The sequence below is a fragment of the Gobius niger genome (genome assembly GCF_951799975.1).
Source record: "Gobius niger genome assembly, chromosome: 21".
Lineage (NCBI taxonomy): Eukaryota > Metazoa > Chordata > Actinopteri > Gobiiformes > Gobiidae > Gobius > Gobius niger.
The window spans coordinates 7,568,709-7,585,854 of NC_136872.1; the positions used below are offsets into that span (position 1 = coordinate 7,568,709).

General features: G+C 42.7%; 1 protein-coding gene across 11 annotated transcripts in view; it reads right to left on the reverse strand.

Moving 5' to 3' along the window:
- LOC306980285 (calcium/calmodulin-dependent protein kinase type II delta 1 chain) overlaps positions 1 to 16,368 on the reverse strand; it is a gene marked incomplete at its 3' end in the record, with an annotated part of 88,128 nt that extends 71,760 nt beyond the window's left edge. For 4 of the 11 annotated variants that reach the window (XM_079579626.1, XM_079579622.1, XM_079579625.1 and 1 more), the window contains exons 1-2: positions 16,042 to 16,366; positions 12,438 to 12,532 (exon numbers count right to left, since the gene is read on the reverse strand). In XM_079579626.1, coding sequence (XP_079435752.1) covers positions 12,438 to 12,532; positions 16,042 to 16,103 — 157 coding nt within the window. In that variant the 5' untranslated portion in view covers positions 16,104 to 16,366. Of the gene's footprint in view, positions 1 to 12,437; positions 12,533 to 16,041 lie in introns of all 11 variants that reach the window. The other 7 variants (XM_079579628.1, XM_079579624.1, XM_079579627.1 and 4 more) reach the window with 3 other exon arrangements.
- Positions 16,369 to 17,146: the final 778 nt, after the last annotated feature.

The window sequence follows — 17,146 nt, forward strand, 5'->3', positions numbered from 1 at the left end:
ACAATCAGGATTTTTGAGACCGATCATCGATTACTAAAATGTTGATCAGCCAATACCGATCACATGGTTTTCATTTTTATGATTCATAATTTTATAATGAAAAATACTGGGCTTTTCTAAATGTGAATTGCCTGTCTGGGTTAGCGACTCATAGATTCTTCATATGTGCGTTATGGATGGTTATGGAGAGGAACCAGTCACCCAGCCTGGCATCCAGAATGATGCCCCTCAGTATATTTTATATCAGTCTGGGCCTGATGCTCGCTGATTCATAATTCTGTTTGAATATTAACACAAAACCACTAATAATGGCGCTGACTGCTCTTCACTGATTGGTTCAGTCCACTTCCTGTTTGCTCATGCATGTTCCGTTCTGGAAATGTCAGGCAACCAGTCACCCATTCACACACTCATTCACATACTTAATGTACACAAACACTGGAGGCAAGGCGGGTGAAGTGCCTTGCCCAAGGACACAACGGCAGTATGCAATCTGCAGGATTCGAACTGCCAACCCTCCGATCACAGGACGACCCACCTTACTCGTAGAAAAATGAATGCAACATTTCATCTTTTAACGTTGCAGAATCGAAGACCTTTTTTGTGGCAGAAGTTTGGAAACATTAGCTTTAGCTTTTTGGGGAAAAATAATCAAACCTGGCAATGGCTCCCATTGAAATCATTCACGAAGAACAGAGGGCATTGTTTTAGCCAATCACGAGTCTCAAACTGTGGCAAAACAACAAACATACAAATCAAATAAATAATGTTTAAAAAATAGTACACGTTGTAGCAGTACACCTTGCTTTTTTCTGGCATCAGCAAGTATCAATTATGGTGCTTGTTAATTAAGGCAGACGAGTAGAAACCTGCCAGCTCACAGAACAGCTCCTGCTGCACAAACGGCTCGTCCATCAGCAGGTCGGGCTCCAACAACTTAGCAGGAGCTGCACAAGATGGATTTTCTTGAAGTTGTGAACTCACAAATATTGCAAATATAACACACACAGATATAGTGTTGACACAGTTCTACATGTTCAGTTTTTTTCCCATACCGAGGAGGAAAAATGATTTAAGACAATTTCAATGCCATGAAAGAATATATTTTTTAAGCTTTAGCAATACGTAACGCTAATGTGCCTACAGACAAAGAACAATGAAAACCCGATAACTGCTGCAATCTAGTCGACTTTTTTCTCAAAGTTTGATATTTTCGCATCACGTCAACCCCGCGCTGAACGGGGCTTTACGAGCGCTCGCAGCTCCGTCGCTTGGCAGGCGGATGGTGATTTTCATGCTCGCCGGCGTGGGCTCTAATGAGATATTTTTAGCCTGTCGAGAGCAGCTGCGCTTCAGTTCCATAGAGTCTGAGGGGTCAATTATAAGCATACAAAGGCCTTCATTACTCAATCTTCACTGTGGCGTTTTTCCCGGCACTCTGCGCCGCGCTCGCACTATCTGAGAGTGGAGGATTTGTAATTGATTATCACGGCTAGATACGCGGAATCAAAAAGCTACGAGTCCACCTGATGAGGGAGCACTTTACCACAACCCTGAAACATCTCTCACTGTCGTTTTTCAGAGGTTTGGAAAGACTTTGGAGATGTTTGCTCGTGTTGAGAGGAGGATCTTTGTTATTTATCTAATCCTACATTGCCTGAATCCACTTTGTTCAACTTTACACTCCGAGATTTCACACCTTGTTTCCGGGAGCGCCTTGTCAGTGAGCTAATGCCCTCTGCTCTCTCGCCTTAGGGAGAATCACGAAACCCCAATTCCCCTTAAGGCAAACCGACAGCTTCCTCTCCTCCCGACACCACGTCTGGAAGAAGAAGAGCGAGTCGGAGCGCGGCGCAAATCTGGCAACGCGAGCCGGCTCCCTTATAGCGTAATGTACCTGTCCAAAGAGAAAAGGCCGACAAAGCTGAGGTAAATCCTGCCTGTCACCGCCTCCAAATCATCGCAGCCCCTGGAGTGAGGCAGATGTGGCAGCTTGTTAGATGAAGGTGACGGGGAGACACGGTTCCTTTCATATTAAAATGCGCTGGAGCCATACATGTTCCGAATGGCACTGGTGTTTGTCAGGAATACAGACGAGCGCGCTATTTTTGGATCCTTACATACAATCGACTAGTTATTGAAAAAAAGTGTGAAATTTGCAATAGATAAAAGGAGCCAGCTGTCAAAATGGATGAGAGTCAAATGATGCAGGGATTCCCGTTCAAGGTTATAAAAAAAAGGCCTTTTGAAACTCTTTTTTTGTTATTGTCGACATATGGGCAGTTTTAGTGATACTCGGGCGGATGTTCTCCTTGGTACCGAATTCATCACTTTCAAATCCTCAAGGCAAATGTTCTCACTGACCAATCACAGTGAATCATATCACACATATCGTATCACCTGCGATAAAGACTGAAGACTGAAGCTAGCTTTGCCGATTAGCATACATTTGGCGTAGGGCTGCAAAGTTCATCGAAATCGAATCACAATCGAGGTTTTGACAACTGCAGTGACCTGACTTCAAGAGGCTGAGGGTTTTTTTCTTCTGTCTCTGGAGATGGGTCCTCAGGTTCGCCCACTGCTCCTTTCGGGTTGCCCCAGCAGCCGCGAAGGATGGGGCAAATGCAGGGAAAGGTGGAAACCGAAAACCTCCAGAAGAGGACGCTGTCCACCTAAAACTAAAGATTATTGAAAGCAGCTCATTAGAAATGAAAAGAATTAATCAAAGGACTAGATGTTTGAATCCCAGGTGGTTCAGCTCTGCATTCAGGACCTAGAGGTCCGGTTACAGAACATCCTCAGCATCATTAGGTGTTTTGGTCACCCTCAGCTGAGGCAGGCCCACCTCAGGGTGACCTGGCCGTGTGCTGAATAGGAACTGAGCGATCATTTTACAATACCCAATATTGTGTATTGTTCTGATGTTGAGAAATTTGAGCAAGAATATGTTGTGACAGTCTAAAAGTAACACGACTCCCTTCACTCACAATCGTAGCAGTTTATGCATTTAAATGAATGAAATATAAAAATCGCAAATCGAATTACAATCACAATATTTGTCCAAAAAATTGCAATTAGGTTTTTTTGTCAAAATCGTGCAGCCCTAATTTGGCGCATGAAAAATGATTGAAACAGATTCAAAAATCTAAACAAATCTGACTAGACGACCGTATGTGTGGTGTAAACCTGGTCCTTAGGCCAGGCCTTCCATTGTCAAACAGCTTTGTCCTACTATTGTCCCCAAACAGCAGTGTAAAGTTTCCATTCAAACACACACGTGTTCTGAGTGGGGCTGGTGACATTAACCACGAGCCAATGCAAACAGGCTCCTCCTGAGGCCGACGTCACAGCAGTCGACAAGTCTCAAAAAAAGGTCTTCAAAAGACCTTGAGAATAAAACTGAACAGCATACTAAATATATGTGAATTATGAGAATAATAAAATCTGGATAACATGGGGGGGGGGGGGTGGGGGGGGGCATAGAAATTGAACTAATAATTTAGTGACAGTCTGCAGTTCCAAACTCCACAATGGAAGACAATATTGACTTGCTTTTCAGAGTTATAAAGGTATGAGCCATGGTTCATCCACAGTACAAGTAGCTGCTGTTAGCCTTAAGCAACACACCTGGACAAGCAGAGGGTCAAAGAAAACATGTGGGACTCACAGGTGTCAGCATGTTACCAGAGGCTGCTGGACATAGTTCAGGGCAAATGTCTGGTTTCAGCTTTTTGGTCTGAGGTGAAAACACAGGATTTGTTCACAGTTTGCGTAAAGTGCACCAAGTCAGACGTCTAGTTCAATAAATAGATTTTTCCCTGTTTGGTTTGTGGGACAAGCACAACAGCCTAAAATAAAGGCCTTTCCAGTTACAGCCCTGTTTTGACTTCTCTGAGAAGCCCAATGATTCAGACTGATAGGCCTAAATGCACAAGACACAATGATCAAATCAGTGGCATGAGTGCAGATGGTTTTGATCTTCAGATGAGGGTATAACCAAACATGTTATGTTACCCAAGTCTTACACTCACAAAATGTCTAACAGTTATACTGCAGGTCATTTCTATGTAAAGACATCAACCGTTAAAGTTGTGAAACCCTTTGGATGCATTTCCAGAATCTCTGAAAAGCCTTTGGAGACGCTTATGGTAGAAAAAAGAACATTCAATGCACGGGCAACATTCCTGCAGTCAGCATTCCTACTGCACACTCCCAAAACTGAACATTTCAGAGAGCCCTTTGATTGTATTGAACCTGTGCAACATTCATCCCGTCTCATCATCATCTTGATATGACACAACCTGTAAGGTGGGACGGATCCTCTCGCTCACAAACACAGATTTGTGAACAATATTGGAGAAAAATTGGTCTCTTGTGTAGTGAAAATGTAGAGCAAAAAGCCTTTATGTTTTTTGTACAATGTGCAAAAACATCTACTGTGTCGATGAGGCAATGCCAGTCAATCAAAACTAAATATTATTTTAGTCTCAATTTCTGACTTGAACTTTCGATGAGCTCATCAGCTAATGACAAAAAGCTAATGTTGAAAACGGCAAATGAAGCTCGACTTTTGATAACCCATTACCCCCTCGCCAAATCAGTTCATACGAGTTCATTTGTCACTAGGTGCGTGATGGGAATGACTCATAAACAGTGAAATAATTATCAGCAACAAAAAAAACAGTAAAATCTACTTGTGCGTACGGCTAAATTTAGCGCTCCATTCTGGTTTGTTTCCATGGGGATGGGAGCTGTAGCCTGGGGGTAGTTTCCTCCTTTTTTTTCCCTTTTTTGAACGAGCCTGGTGGTGGATTTGTCAAGCGATCACTTCCACCCGGCCGAATCCAAGCATCACAATGTTTAGCAGCTGCCCTACTTTTTACACGTCACGAGATAGGGCCCTTTTTTTTCACATCGCTACATCTGGATAATGTTGTCCACAGCTGCTTGTAGCTGCTGTGGGATTTGTTTCTTTTTTTACGGTGGAGAAGGAGAAGCAAAAAGTGGTAACCTGGCTAACCCCGAACGTGGATTTAACACAGAGCCTTTTAGTCTAGTCGGGCTAAAGCATCTAAATATAGAAGTCGGGAGAAACATGTGTGTTGTGCTGAAACGTGCCGCGGATTCAGATCGGGTTGCAAATAATCAGGAGTGGAGTCAAAAGCAAACAAAAAATATTCTCTTTGAATTTGAGATAAGATAAAGATAGAGATAAAGATAAGCTAAAACTAAATGTGGGTTACTATTTCCTAAATAAATATAGAAATAGCTTATTTATAAACTAAAAAATATCCAAAATCCAAATATGCCCTGAAAATACCTTTGTAAAGAATATATCAACAAAATAAAACAGTCTGGATCCATAATTTAAGGTGGTTATGGTGTACTCATTGTCCCCATAGGAAATCTTAATGGGTCGTCCACACCACCACCAGTGTCCAGGCTCCAGGGAAGACATCCCCAACAACAAGCTGTTCATCCATACTGACTTTCATACATCGATGTTTACCGCCGGGGTCTCCTCGCCAAAACTAATATACATGTCAATAAATCTTCCTAATCGCTGCTTTTGTCTGTTTGCGTCTATCCAGGTTGAAAGGAAGCCTAGGCGTTCGCTGGTATGATTAATACCAACTCTCTCCCATTCATTCTCAATGGTAAATATGGATGCAGTACACTTTTTGGCCACCAGCGTCAAATTGGGGGCGCTGTTTCACCGTTGTGGTCTCTTGGTTTATTTATCTACCACAGTGCTGTAGCATCAACTTTCCTAGCCTGGCATCCAGACTAATCTCCGATTTTTTATTAATTAATAAACAGGAGACTAGTCTGGCGACCCTGTCGTAGAAAAGCTACTGCTTGAGGCAGGACTAATGTGGGACAACCGAAGCGCACAGCAGCCAATGAGAACATAGCGGATGTGACGACAGAAACAGAGACAAGAAAGTTAACAATGGCGCTCCTGCCACACGGAGTTCAGTAAATGACTTCTGTCGTTTATGTCAGAAAAACTTAAGAATACAAGCAAACCGGAGCATTACGTGAAGTGGTTGCTTGTGTTGAAAAACTACAAAACAAAAACGTTCAGGGAGCTGCTCTGATTGGTCGGTAGGCTCCATATCGCTGCGTCACTTCCTTTGAAAGCGCACAATGGAGTGTTGCCAGACCCTCTTCTGTAAAGAAGCGGAGTCTGGTTGGCGAGACTACAACTTTCCCAGTTTTCCAACTTTTTTTGCAAAGGTTGACATCAACAAAAGGCACATGTTAAAAATGGACTTAAAAAAGAATGTATGCTGAACTGACACTTTAAAAACATCTCATGTGGCATTTTCTTTTCAAGTTGAGTATCCAAAAGTGACTCCATTTGTCCCACAATTTGTCCCCAAACACAGCATCAAGGACAACATCTCCCTGGTTATGGGGTAAAAGGTGTTCCCGCCAAGAATCAACTATCTTGAGCCTTTATTGATCACTTCATCCTATCAAGTAATTGAACAAAAGACATTTATAATTTGGGGTTTTGTTAAAAATGAAAAATGACGTCTAACTGGGGTCCTTTTGACGTTCAACTGCGCTCGTTTTCACAATAGCCTCATTAGTGTCTCTCCACAGATTTCAACATTACAAACTTCCAGGCATTTGTAAAATGTCCCGGAAATGTATCGCCTCCAATAAAATCCACAAAACCAAAACATCCTTCAGATGTCCCGAGGTCTGCAGACTAAATCAAATGTTGTGACACTTTTAACACCCAGATGATAACGCATGCCCAAAGTAGGACTCTTAAGCTGATAATGGCAACCCCAACCAACAAAATCTCCGACACTAATGTGCGACCGTTCATCTTAATCCAGCAGAGATGTTCTATTCGTCGTGATATCGATTTGAGGTCGTCTCTCAAACCAGGCTGTCCTATATCTTACCGGTGGCCCAGTTCCTACTTCCATCTCTCCCTTGTGAGCCGTAATGACCTTGAGCTATGGTGCTGAATTTTAATACATCCAAACGAGTGTAGAGTTTAATGTACGCCAAGGTTCTGTCCACAGTAAAGTGTTGTCACTTTAAAACACATCATCTCGGCAGTGCCAGGCGAACACAGGGTCTTACTCTCTTACACTATGCTGCAAAGACAAAGAAATGATCAACTTAGTCAGTGTGACCAAAGTAGCTGAGGTAATGTTGAAATGTTACAAATGTTGTTAAAGCGGACATATGCAATATCCACTTTGAGGAGGGAACGTTGTTACATGGTTCAAACCTCAACAAAGACAGACCTGGAGTAGTATTTCTCAACTTTCACGCAGTTTGGAGTAAATCCTAGGACAAAGCGGTTAAATTGAGCTGTTTCTTCTTCTCCTGTGTCAGCGCCTCGTTCTGTACTTCCTGATAACAACTGCATCATTGTTCAAACTCCAAAACTGTCCTCCACATGTTTACAGCCCAGAGATGCCACGCCGTATCAAACCTAGAAGTTATTTTTTAAGAAAATGATTCCTATAGCTGCCAGCAGGAGGAGCCCCAGTCAGAATTTTCACCAGCTCTTTCGCCTGCATTTCATTGTTACCATTTAATTCTCACTGAGACTGATTTTCAAATCATAAAACGTAAAATATCAAAGCGGAGGCACCCAAAATAAGGTTTTTAAGTCTATATTAAAAGGGTCTAGATGCAAGCTGGTCATTTTATACTCACTACTGCCACCTCAGGTCTTACCTGGAACTGCAGCTTTATACTAAGCTTGTGCATGATGGCACTTAGAATGGAATTAACACCTTTTTGAAGCTCCATGTGCATGTCCACTTAACTATCTTAACTATCTGATGTCTTAGAAAGATGTACAACATTGAACCAGAAAAAGTAAACAAGGTAATAATCCAAGAAATAATACATAAATACATTATTCAGCAAATTCATTTCTAAATTTCTAATTTCTTTTTATCACCTTGTTCCAAACTTTATATGCTGTTTCCAGACACTAGTACTAATAATAATAATGCATCGGTTTTAGATAGCGCTGTTCTGTATATTCAGAGATGCTTTACATCTGGACGCCTGTCTCAGTTTTAGAGTTGGAGGTGGTCACGCCCCTCCACCATGAATGGACTTGAAAAGAACCAACAAAACTAGACCGGTGGCGAGTTGTGAAGGGATGAGGAGGTGGTCACTCGTGTTAGCAAAACCAACAGACGGAGTGACTGAGACAGTGCAGCCTGTTCATGCCGCACCGGGGCTTCCCTCATCAGACCGGACCTGTCCTGCACGACCCGCCAGGAAGACACTCTTGTAAAATGACCCTAAGCCGTGTTACTGCACGTTTTATGATTTAAAGTCTGAATTTTATCATGGAAACAGACACCACAGAGCTATAAATCACCAGCTACATCCGCACGCTTGGATTGTTACAGCACTGTCGGAAAGCCAGAGGTCGTCAGCGAAATGGTGCCAAAAGATGCTGCAAAAGACAAGCGGGAGCTACTGTGTGACAGACAAAGTGGAGCAAAAGCTGGAAATATACAACTCCCGGTTTGGGTGGAAAACTGAATCTTTAACTTACGAATTGCTGTTTAAAATCAAGATTTAGTAGTTCCACATTTTTCGATGGCCTGAGAGAGGACTGAAACATGACCTGCAAACAGAGATGCAGGACTACACTTCTTTGTGGTTGTTAGAGATAATAATTGTAAAGAAAAATGGCAGCCTCTACAATGCATTAGTTTGCTAACTACAATCATTCATACTGTAGCCCCAAACTCCAGTCTTGGTGATTCGCTGTTTGGCAGACAACAGATTTTGCACATGCACAGACTTGTCATGTCCAAGCCGGTGTGGAGATGTTTAGCATTCCTGTCGCTCCACACTGGAGGTATGACAATGACTCACTTTAGCATGTTCCATGAAAATCCAGGCATCCACTGTTGGCTAAAATAGCTCAGAAGCTGGTTAGGGCGATTTAATGAGGGCCCGGGCCAAAAATAAAGCCAGTTATTTCTTCGCTTTTCAAATTGCGATATCATATGCTTCAAAAATATTCAGCGACAATATATTAAGATTAGATTTTTGCTACAGTTGCCCGGTTTGCTTCTGCTTTATTGCCTTACAGCCTTTATTGCACAGGCCTGGAACGGGGGTGGAATCTGATATCTGTGCCATGGTTGATTTTGATAGAAATAGAAAATATTTCAATGCTTCAGCTAAGTAGTGGGTTTTCAAACTTTACTTTTTGATATTCCCGGCTGATGGAAGTGGCCCGGCCCGCTCTGCTCCGCTCTCCTTTCGTCCTTCAGGTTGGGCAGCGGTGGTGTCGGGGCACTTGGCCAAAGCAATCGGAGAATGGAACCAGTCGTGCACTACTGTAGAGCGGGCTGCCCAATAACAGAGCTGTGAGGTTCTGTGGTCCGGCCTGTCATCACCCGTGTTTCCCCCCTCGGTGCTAAAGAGGGGCCCGGCCAATCAGGAAACCACCATGTTCTCACTCTGGAATAATGTTTTGTTTGGCCGTGGTCACTTTCTGAAACGCAGAAAGTGACGAACAGAGAAGCCATTAAGCAAAACTACACTGGCTTGTTAAAGAAACGCAAGATGTAATAAAGTCAGTGATAGAACTATTAACTCAAATAGATACAAAGAAATAGTTCTAATAATAATAATAATAATGGTTCACACTTGAGCTTGAGTTTCTCACACTCTAGTCTAGACAGTATTCATTCACTGTACGATAAATCTATAAACTACCTGGCCTGTCACAGTAACTAAATCTTAAGTTTGATATTTTGAGCTGATGTGTGGAACTTCTGATCATAGGAAGACCAGCTTTACCATCTGTCAAGCCAGTACTTTAGTAAATGTAACGGAGTACTACCTGCTTCTCCTCAAATATTCAAGCAAATGTAACGGTGTAAATGTATCACGTTGCAGCACACTTCAGCCAATGGTTCCATGAAAGGCCACGTGTTGGGAGTGGATGTGTTTTGCTCAGAGGAAGCCCGTCGCGTGTGGATCATGCCCGTGGTCCGCGTGTCTGTGTGCGCATCCGTCAGCACATCAAGGATCAATCGAGAGAGCCACATCGGAAACAGCAGGCAGGCGCTCCGGCCCACGCTGCCCCGCTCCGGTCCGCCCGCCCGCCCCAGCCCGGAAACGGCTAATGACGAGGGGATAAAGGGCTGACGATACGGGAGAGACGACGCACGCAGGCGAGAGACGGAGCGAGGACAATATAATGAGGAGACGGGACTAAACAACAGATTAGTCACATTTACAACGTGGATGATGATAAAAGCACGTCCGATTTGTCATAGTCATTTGTATAGATGACAACAGTTGCTAAAGAAAGGATACTCCACTGTGGAACGTTTTGACATTCAAAACTGGACAACAGACGACATGTGCTGTAGCTGAGGTACAAAGAACTGTCACTTCTTTCAACAGCTGAAACAGAAGTCACTTTCATCAACTAAGTAACAAGATAAAGTAAATAACTTAATGGAGTAACACACTTTTAGGCTACACCAGGGGTAGGCGAGTTTGCATCATGAAGGGCCAATTTTCCTCATAGCCAAAACACCAAGGGCCGAACCTCACTATTGTAGCCAAAAGTTAAGAACCATTTTCTGCAAATGACAATGTTTTACATCAGTGGTTCTAAAGTGGTCCGGCTCCGAGACCCGCCATTACCTTAAAGCAGTACTAAGTACTTATTTACCTTAATAAATCCTTTCCGTAGTCCCTGTAGGGGTGATACAAGTGTTTATGGGATGATTGGAGGGTCTTTCATCTCCCCCTGGTGTCTCTGGCCAGAAAACCATGTTTGCAACTTGACTGCCCCCGGTGCGGAGAAAGCAATACACACTAATGTAATCACGAAGAAGAAGCTAATATGCTAACGGGCAAAGCTAACTGCGGCTAACGTCACTTTAAACAGTATTTACAGCCAAGTTTGAGTGAAAAAAAATATTTCCGTTGGATAATTGGATGCACAGTAACCCTCTCTCCCTTCGCCTTTTCTGTCAGCGTAGTATTTACTCTCCAAGACCATTAATAAATAAAAAAATCGTAACTTGCTACTACACCTGCAGTTGCGCTTATGGCCTCTAGGGGGAATAGTTACTTAGTACTGCTTTAATGACAAAGTGTGACCCAAATAAAAGTGTAATTTGTCATATATCGCATAAAATATTGCATTTACCACACGTTTTTATTGAACAAGTCGTAGATTTGCTTTGAAGACTGACATTATGATCAAAACAACCCAATAATACAAATTTCAACAGACTCCAGTGTGTTTCCGTGCAATTTCAGATTGAAAATATTGAAAGAAAGTTCCCTATAGGCTCGCGACCCACTTTTGAGTCCCCGACCCACCAGTTGAGAATCACTGTTTTACATCATATATGACCAAGTGGGATGTTTTCCAAAGACATTTAAAAAATACACCATAAATAAAAAGACACTATTTCTCGCATTTTTTGTGTACTTTAACAGGTATTTGCATAATCATATTTCTCAAAATCATATTGGGGGCCAGAGGCTCTGTGCTGGAGGGCCGGATTTGGCCCCTGGGCCTGACGTTGCCTACCCCTGGGCTACCCCATCTAACCTACTGTATATACTGCGTTTGCAATGTCTTTATACTGTAGTTCAAATTCAAATTCTATGCAACATACAGTATGAATCAGCTCATCCCATTTTTATACCATTCATTATTATAGGCCAGGCAACTTATAATACATCTAAAACTGAACAACTGAATTCAGAAAGTGGCATGTCATTTCTTTCAACATTCAACATTTTCTTGTTGAGGACCTCCCAGACCCCTCTATCCAAATTCAAGCTATTTTAAACCTCATGCATCCAAAGAAAACCATTTGAAAGATTTCACATTCAATTTGTAAATAAAAATAGAACCTACATGATGGTAATAAAGAGGCCAAGGCATTGATCTTTGCAGATTAAAATAGTGAGTTTGAACCGCCTGTATCCCCATGACCACACCAGTTGCATTTTACCTACTTTCTAAATGTCAGATTTGAAAGCCGGCTACCAGTGAGTCATGGGCTCGTGACCAATCAGAAGCTCCGGTTGACTCACACAGGCGCTGCTGGTAACGTCACGTCTGCTGTCACTTTCACCATCATGAGGAGAGGGAAGCAAGATGTTTTTTTTAAGATTTTCTCACTAGACTGACTGTGTTAAAACAAGTTGAGTGCGAGAGGAAAAAAAGGGAAGTAGCTAAAAACAGATAGAGGACAATACTTTCCCCCCTACAGCGGGTTCAGAAAGCAGTCATTATATAGAATTAACAGGAAGAGGTGTGAAAACTTTCTGAACCCACTGTACACTCCACTCCAGGGGTCAGGGGTCAGGAAGCCCCCATGATATTCCAATCTCTCAGGGTCTTCCAGGATGTGTGGGAATGGCTGCGAGGCGCTCGTACTCACCGCGGGCCGATAGCTTCTTGGTATTGATTATTTTGGCAGCGTACTCTTGCCCAGTGGAAATCTTCATGCAGCGCCGCACCACAGAGAAAGCCCCCCTGAGAAAAGAGTGTTCAAAATGAGTGCGAGTAACAGCTATCGAGCCAAGACCTGGGCCTGGATTGACGTCAAAAAAAGTTGTTTGTTTTTTTTTAAGTATGGATTTCTTCCTCTGCCCACCGCAAACCTGCCGTGACAATTTTAGTTTGCCATGGCTGAGGTAAGTAAGATGGTCATGGCACCAAATAAACTCATGAAATTATTTCCTGTGTGGCACGCCAGCCTAGATGTTAAGGGTGTAGCATATATTCAAGGCTCTTTGTTAGAATCAATGTTGGGAATTCAAGTCCCATAAAGTAAAAATACACAGGTCTAAGTCTGAACTTTAGCCACGGCCAAAGACATAGTATAAACTCTAAAGTACTTGATCGTTTATCTTGATGACAGTACACCATGTATGCCATTAGGAGGACAGAGTCGTGGGTCGTGGCAGTGTCTTATTAACACTTCAGAACAATGCAAACCATGTTGAGCAACGAAAGGGAAGCAACAGATGAAACTGAAGTCTTGCAAGTTCACTCACATGTTTCTTAAAGGAACAGGCCACCGTTGTTTCACACTGAGATATGTTCTTACCTGAGCTTAGACGAGTTGACACGTACCTGTCTAGTCTTTGTGCGTGCCCTCAGCCACGCAAAAACGACCAAAGATGTTGCTAGCATTTAGCCTCTCCCAATGTATTCCTACAGCTCCAAATAGGGGTGAAGTTGGAAGCTGCTATCATATCACAGAAAATATCACAGTATGGAAGAACTGTGTGCCCCCTCAGCCACGCAAAACGACCTAAGATGTTGCTAGCATTTAGCCTCTCCCAGTATATTCCTACAGCTCCAAACGGGGTGAAGTAAGAAGCGACCAAGCTCTTCCACGGGCACGAAGACCAGACAGGTACGTATCAACTCATCTAAGCTCAGGTAAGAACATATCTCAGGATGGAAAAACGGTGGCCTATTCCTTTAAGGAAGGGAGGAAGCTCATCTTAGGGTTAGAAATGCAAAGACATGATCATTGTCAATAGAATTAACCTTCTACTGTCAGTACGTTACAACAGCAAAATGGAGACTCTCAGCTTCTTGAAAATCGAGCAAAGTGGGCTTAGCGTCACCAAATATTACATTTCTTGATATATTACGCATACGCAAAAGGGCTTTGGGTGACTTGTGTGTTGTGTCATATGGAAAGCGCTATACAAATAAAGCTTTAGTTTTCGAATGTGTCACATGCCATGTCAGAAACGGTTAGTCTGGGTAGCATCGCCTTTAAGAATCCAAAGAAGATCACAATTTTAACCTGGAAACCCAGAATCCGACAACCTCAAATAAAAGTAGGACAGCTCGGGGTGACATTCCACTTCCTGAGGTTTTTTTTTTCTTTTTTTTTTTCTAAGGAGTGCTCATTTGCAAAAGTGTGGAAGTGGAATCCTGCGAGGCTAATTATGCGCCGTGACAGGAATTTTCCTCTTAGGCCGGCATCCCGACCGGCCTCAGGTACAGTCCAGGAGCACAGTTGGCATTGAATCTATTTAGAGGCTGAAATAGCTCTATTGATTTTCCCCGCTCTTTTATCTGCACAAACACCGCTTTTAGCCCCCAAAAAACCCCCCAAAAAAGCATTTGGACTTTGTGTGTGCATAAAGAATTTGAAGCCTTCTCATACACCACAAAGTGCAAGTACTTTTCCAGACAATTTTTTGCATTACAGTATTCATTTACCAAATCAACTGTGTGTTGGGCAGCCACAGCTGCCCTCGGGGTAGACTGACTGAAACGAGGTTGAAAATCTGTGCCACTGGGCCTTCAACAGCACAGCTCCAATTACACACCAACTCATTTAGCATTTTGAGATAAGGAAAAAAATCACTGTCAGTAGATACTGTAAATATTCCACATCTTCAACAATACATTTCTATTTCAAGGCTGGCTTGGCACACTCGATTCTATATATAGAAATTCATATGCATAATTTCATCAGTGCAATTCAAGCAGCTCTTGGCAATTTTCAACAGACTGGGATGTTACAGTCGCGGTATAGAATTTCCATTTTCTGCATAATACAATCACCACAATGGTTTATGAAGAGGAGGAAGAGGAAAACGAAGCATCTGCATCCAGCTTTCAACGCATTCGATTCCTTCTTCTGACGGCATGAGTGTTTCGAACTCCCACTCAGCATGGGAATCAAACTCGTGACCTTCGAGGTGTGAGGCAAATCCATAACGCGGTTAACGGATTAAAAGGTCCGGGCTTTGTATGGGCTAAGATATCGCTTACTTAGACGATCATCTTCACGGTATTAGGTAAACGCATCCTCCAAAATCACAAAATCACTTTCCGCTGACTGATATTTTTACATAGGCCTATTTACAAACACAGTCTAAAGACAAAGCTCATAATAATCCGTTTTTGTGATTATTTTTCTCTTAAAGTTCCATTTCAGTGTCGTGTTGGTCCGAATTGAAAGATTTTTGCCTAAATTTGACGATTGAAATGTTTCGGTAGAATATCGCAAATATCGCCGCTTTCGATACGGCTATCGCAATTTTTTTGGGTCGTACCGAGCAGCCCGACCACATATGTAAACACGGCGTTATTATCGGACAAGAAATAAAATACTGAAATACATTGTGCTGGCAAGTAAACACTTCAGATAATACTTGTGCAAATAGTAAAAAAAAATAATAATAATAAATTAATTTCAATTCCCCATCTTCACGGTATTAGGTAAACGCATCCACCAAAATCACAAAATCACTTTCCGCTGACTGATATTTTTTACATATTTACGAACACAGCCTAAAGAAAAAGCTCATAATAATACGTTTTTGTGATTATTTTTCCCTTAAAGTTCCATTTCAGTGTCGTGTTGGTCCGAATTCAAAGATTTATGCCTAAATTTGACGACTGAAATGTTTCGGTAGAATATCGCAAATATCACCGCTTTCGATACGGCTATCGCAATTTTATTTTGGTCGTACCGAGCAGCCCGACCACATATGTAAACACGGCGTTATTATCAGACAAGAAATAAAATATTGAAATACATTGTGCTGGCAAGTAAACACTTCAGATAATACTTGGGCAAATAGTAAAAAAAAAAATAATAATAATAAATTAATTTCAATTCCCCTGTCGCTTCCGATCCAGCGTTTCCTTAAAGTGGACACACACAAAAAATCGGGTTTGGCGCTTTTGACTTGATGCCAGCTCGTAGTGCGTTGGGTTACAGTAACAGGGCGGTAACTCGGTGTATGAAAGTTCAACACCACGTCAACAAAACGCGAAGAGAGACTAATGGCGTTCGTAGAATTAAATTAATTTTTCCGGCGAGTGTCCTGGTGGCCCGTGCTGAGCAATGATAAAGGAATTACTACACAGGTCCCTGCTAAACATGGACGGGGCGGGGGGGTGGTGGCTTCTTCTAACGCGCAAAAGTGACATGCAACAACAAATCCAAGCAACATGCGTCCTGTCTGCGCAGTTTTAAGTTTAAATCTGAAGAGTGAACTTACTTTCCCAGCTCCTCGTACAGCTGGTACTCGTCCGTAAACCTAGTGCAGGTGGTAGTAGCCATGTTCAGGTGAGTCCGTAGTAGTAGTAGTAGTAGTAGTAGTAGTAGCCCAAAGTCGCGTCAATTCTCCTGGAGTTTCTTCCCCAACACTTAGTGAGGGGAGGGGAGTTTGTTTTAGTGGAAAAAAGGCCGGGGTTCGGGCCAGGTACACGCGGGCTCCTCCTGCTGCTCCTCCCGGGTCCGGTCCTCGAGTGGACAGGGACGTCGCGACCTGCTGCTGCTGCTGCTGCTGCTCTGTCTGCGCGTCTCTGTGCGCCGCCGCCGACACTTGGATTAGTTCGGCGGAGTGGAAAGCGAGGCGCGTTGAGGGATTGCGCATCCGGTGGAAACCTTTCACAATAAAACACGCAGAGGAACGAGGCGAGCGCGTATCGTGTGTGTGTGACGACGATTTTCAGAAACCGTGATGATCAAAGCGTCTATGTTGTACTTCATTCATGCTTTTATAGCTACGTAGGTTTTTTATATGGCATATCTTAAATTATATTATCAATTAGGCTATAATGTGTGTGCCCGTAAAACAAGTGCATAGTGCAAGTTTTGTTTTTGGTATATTCTATTCTCAGGGTTTTAGTGTGAGACCCTTTGAGCTGCACGAGCACAGAGCAGGAATGAATGATACAAGTTGAATATTTGAGCTTCACTGGGAACACACAGGCCTCTCACGTTTAGCTTAGCCTCGCTTTTTTTTCACTTAAGCTATAAAGAGAAGTTTTAGTTGATTTGTAAATAATCTGCAGCAGAGATATGTGGTCCCCGGAGCGTTAATGGAAAGCCCTCAGAGGTATCTCACGCGACAAAGATTCGTTGTTTTATTGAGAAACCTGAACTCGTTCTACATCCGGTTATGTGCAGTGACTTACTGTGTTTCATTGACGGAGCTCAGGATCCTGTCAACAGCGACGCTTCCTTGTTTAAAAGGCTGCACAAGCGCGCCATCTGTGCGCGGCCGAGGGGACTGCAGGTGAATCACAGCCACACGCTTTGATTGTCTATGACGTTTTTATTTTCACATATAAAGAGGTTTTTTTTTTTATTATTATTAT